This window comes from Clinocottus analis, unplaced genomic scaffold (assembly GCF_023055335.1).
Source record: "Clinocottus analis isolate CAN_PGR_092001 unplaced genomic scaffold, fCliAna1.0.p SCAF_53, whole genome shotgun sequence".
Taxonomy (NCBI): domain Eukaryota; kingdom Metazoa; phylum Chordata; class Actinopteri; order Perciformes; family Cottidae; genus Clinocottus; species Clinocottus analis.
This window is the reverse complement of record NW_027176211.1, coordinates 461,738-464,237: the sequence shown is the minus strand read 5'-3', so window position 1 is coordinate 464,237 and position 2,500 is coordinate 461,738. Positions and strand designations below refer to the sequence as shown.

At 52.2% G+C, this 2,500-nt stretch overlaps 1 protein-coding gene across 1 annotated transcript in view; it reads right to left on the bottom strand.

Annotated features, from left to right (window-relative positions):
• The window catches only part of LOC137803314 (bile salt-activated lipase-like), a gene marked incomplete at its 5' end in the record, with an annotated part of 8,029 nt that overhangs the window by 621 nt on the left and 4,908 nt on the right, over positions 1–2,500 (bottom strand). Inside the window, 5 exons of the mRNA XM_068601646.1 lie at positions 1,028–1,135; positions 1,283–1,480; positions 1,759–1,962; positions 2,066–2,273; positions 2,379–2,478. Coding sequence (XP_068457747.1) covers positions 1,028–1,135; positions 1,283–1,480; positions 1,759–1,962; positions 2,066–2,273; positions 2,379–2,478 — 818 coding nt within the window. The remainder of the gene's footprint in view (positions 1–1,027; positions 1,136–1,282; positions 1,481–1,758; positions 1,963–2,065; positions 2,274–2,378; positions 2,479–2,500) is intronic.

Below are 2,500 nucleotides of genomic sequence, written 5' to 3'. Positions count from 1 at the left end.
GCAGTAGAGTACAGTACCGTACAGTGCAGTAGAGTGCAGTACAGTAGAGTACAGTACATTAGAGTGCAGTACAGTACAGTGCAGTACAGTAGAGTGCAGTAGAGTGCAGTACAGTAGAGTGCAGTACAGTAGAGTGCAGTACAGTACAGTACAGTAGAGTGCAGTACAGTAGAGTGCAGTACAGTAGAGTGCAGTACAGTACAGTACAGTAGAGTGCAGTACAGTACAGTAGAGTGCAGTACAGTACAGTAGAGTGCAGTACAGTAGAGTACAGTAGAGTGCAGTACAGTAGAGTGCAGTACAGTGCAGTACAGTACAGTAGAGTGCAGTACAGTACAGTAGAGTGCAGTACAGTAGAGTACAGTAGAGTGCAGTACAGTAGAGTGCAGTACAGTGCAGTACAGTACAGTAGAGTGCAGTACAGTACAGTAGAGTGCAGTACAGTAGAGTGCAGTACAGTAGAGTGCAGTACAGTGCAGTACAGTACAGTACAGTAGAGTGCAGTACAGTACAGTAGAGTGCAGTACAGTAGAGTACAGTAGAGTGCAGTACAGTGCAGTACAGTACAGTACAGTAGAGTACAGTACAGTACAGTAGAGTGCAGTACAGTGCAGTACAGTAGAGTGCAGTACAGTACAGTACAGTACAGTAGAGTGCAGTACAGTGCAGTACAGTAGAGTGCAGTACAGTAGAGTACAGTAGAGTGCAGTACAGTGCAGTACAGTACAGTACAGTAGAGTGCAGTACAGTGCAGTACAGTAGAGTGCAGTACAGTAGAGTACAGTAGAGTGCAGTACAGTACAGTGCAGTACAGTACAGTACAGTAGAGTGCAGTACAGTGCAGTACAGTGCAGTACAGTAGAGTGCAGTACAGTAGAGTACAGTAGAGTGCAGTACAGTAGAGTACAGTAGAGTGCAGTACAGTAGAGTGCAGTACAGTGCAGTACAGTACAGTACAGTAGAGTGCAGTACAGTGCAGTACAGTAGAGTGCAGTACAGTAGAGTACAGTAGAGTGCAGTAGAGTACCTGACGGATGTCTTGCTGATCTGGTGGTTGATGGTCAGGTAGGGTTGGCGGTGTTTGGTGAAGGCGGGCCAGGGAACTGGGACTCTGCTGTTTCCTTGACTGGGATCTCTGGACAGGAAGACAGGAGGGTCAGACCAGTCCAGACGACTTCCCTTCAGACCAGTGGTCCAGTTTCAACCAGTAAGGACCAGTACGGCCCACCTGGTCTCAGTGTGTTGACTCCATGTGTGTTTGCAGTGCATGCTGGGACTTTACCCGGTCCTGGCGAAGTTGGTCCAGTACGCGATCATGTACCCGGCCAGGTCCCGGTGCCGAGGGAAGTAGACCAGCGGGGTGGAGAAGGGTTTACCAAACAGGTACTGCAGGTCCTCTGCGTGCTCCGCCTCCACCCAGCGAGGCAGCCCCGGGATGCGGGTCTCCATGTTGAACAGGTAGGAGTAGGTACGAGCTCCGCTGAGGGACAAACAACAACAGGTCCATGTGAACAGAGGACCTGGTGGACCTGATCAGAGACATGATGGACCTGATCAGAGACATGATGGACCTTATCAGAGACATGATGGACCTGATCAGAGACCTGGTGGACCTGATCAGAGACCTGGTGGACCTGATCAGAGACCTGGTGGACCTGATGGACCTGATCAGGGACATGATGGACCTGATGGACCTGATCAGAGGACCTCAGAGACATCGGGGATCAGATCTAAGACTTTAGGGCTGGTCTTCTGGACCTGGAGTTGTTGGCGTGGAGCTGGAGGGCGATCTGCGTGGGGACCAAGAACAGGAAGTCGGTCTCGATGTCGGCCACCGTCTTCTTCACCACCGCCGGCTCCGGCGCCGACCCCCAGTGAGCCGAGTAGACGCTGTAGGCCGAGTCGACGGCGGCGGCCCCCTTCTCTTTGGTCAGGCCGGCCAGGAGACCCTTCAGGTCCTGCCTGAGGACCAGCAAGACCACCACAGGTACTCACACGGAGGCATTGGTATAGACACAGACACACACACACACACACACACACACACACACACACAGGTACTCACACGGTGGTGTTGCCGTTCTTCTGGTTGATGGAGGGCAGGTCCACCCCAGCGAACAGGTGCCCGTCCATGCTGTTGACTCCGGCCATGAAGTCGAACTGAGCCGCGTGGTGGAACAGCCGGCCGGGCTCCTCGGGGAGGAAGTCCCCGTCCACCACCGGGGCCAGCTCCAGCAGGTCCATGACCACACCTGCACAAGGAGGTTTAAAGTGTGTGTGTGTGTGTGTGTATATATATATATATATATATATATATATACATATATATATATATATATATATATATAGCTCACCTTTCCCCAGAAGCAGCAGCACATCGATCTTCCCCGCCATCGTGAGTCCGACCGGGTCGCTCATCCTCAGACACGCCAGCATCTCGTCCTCGTCGCTCCGCCAGCAGCCGACTTTACGAGCAATCTGACGGAGACAAAGACGCTTT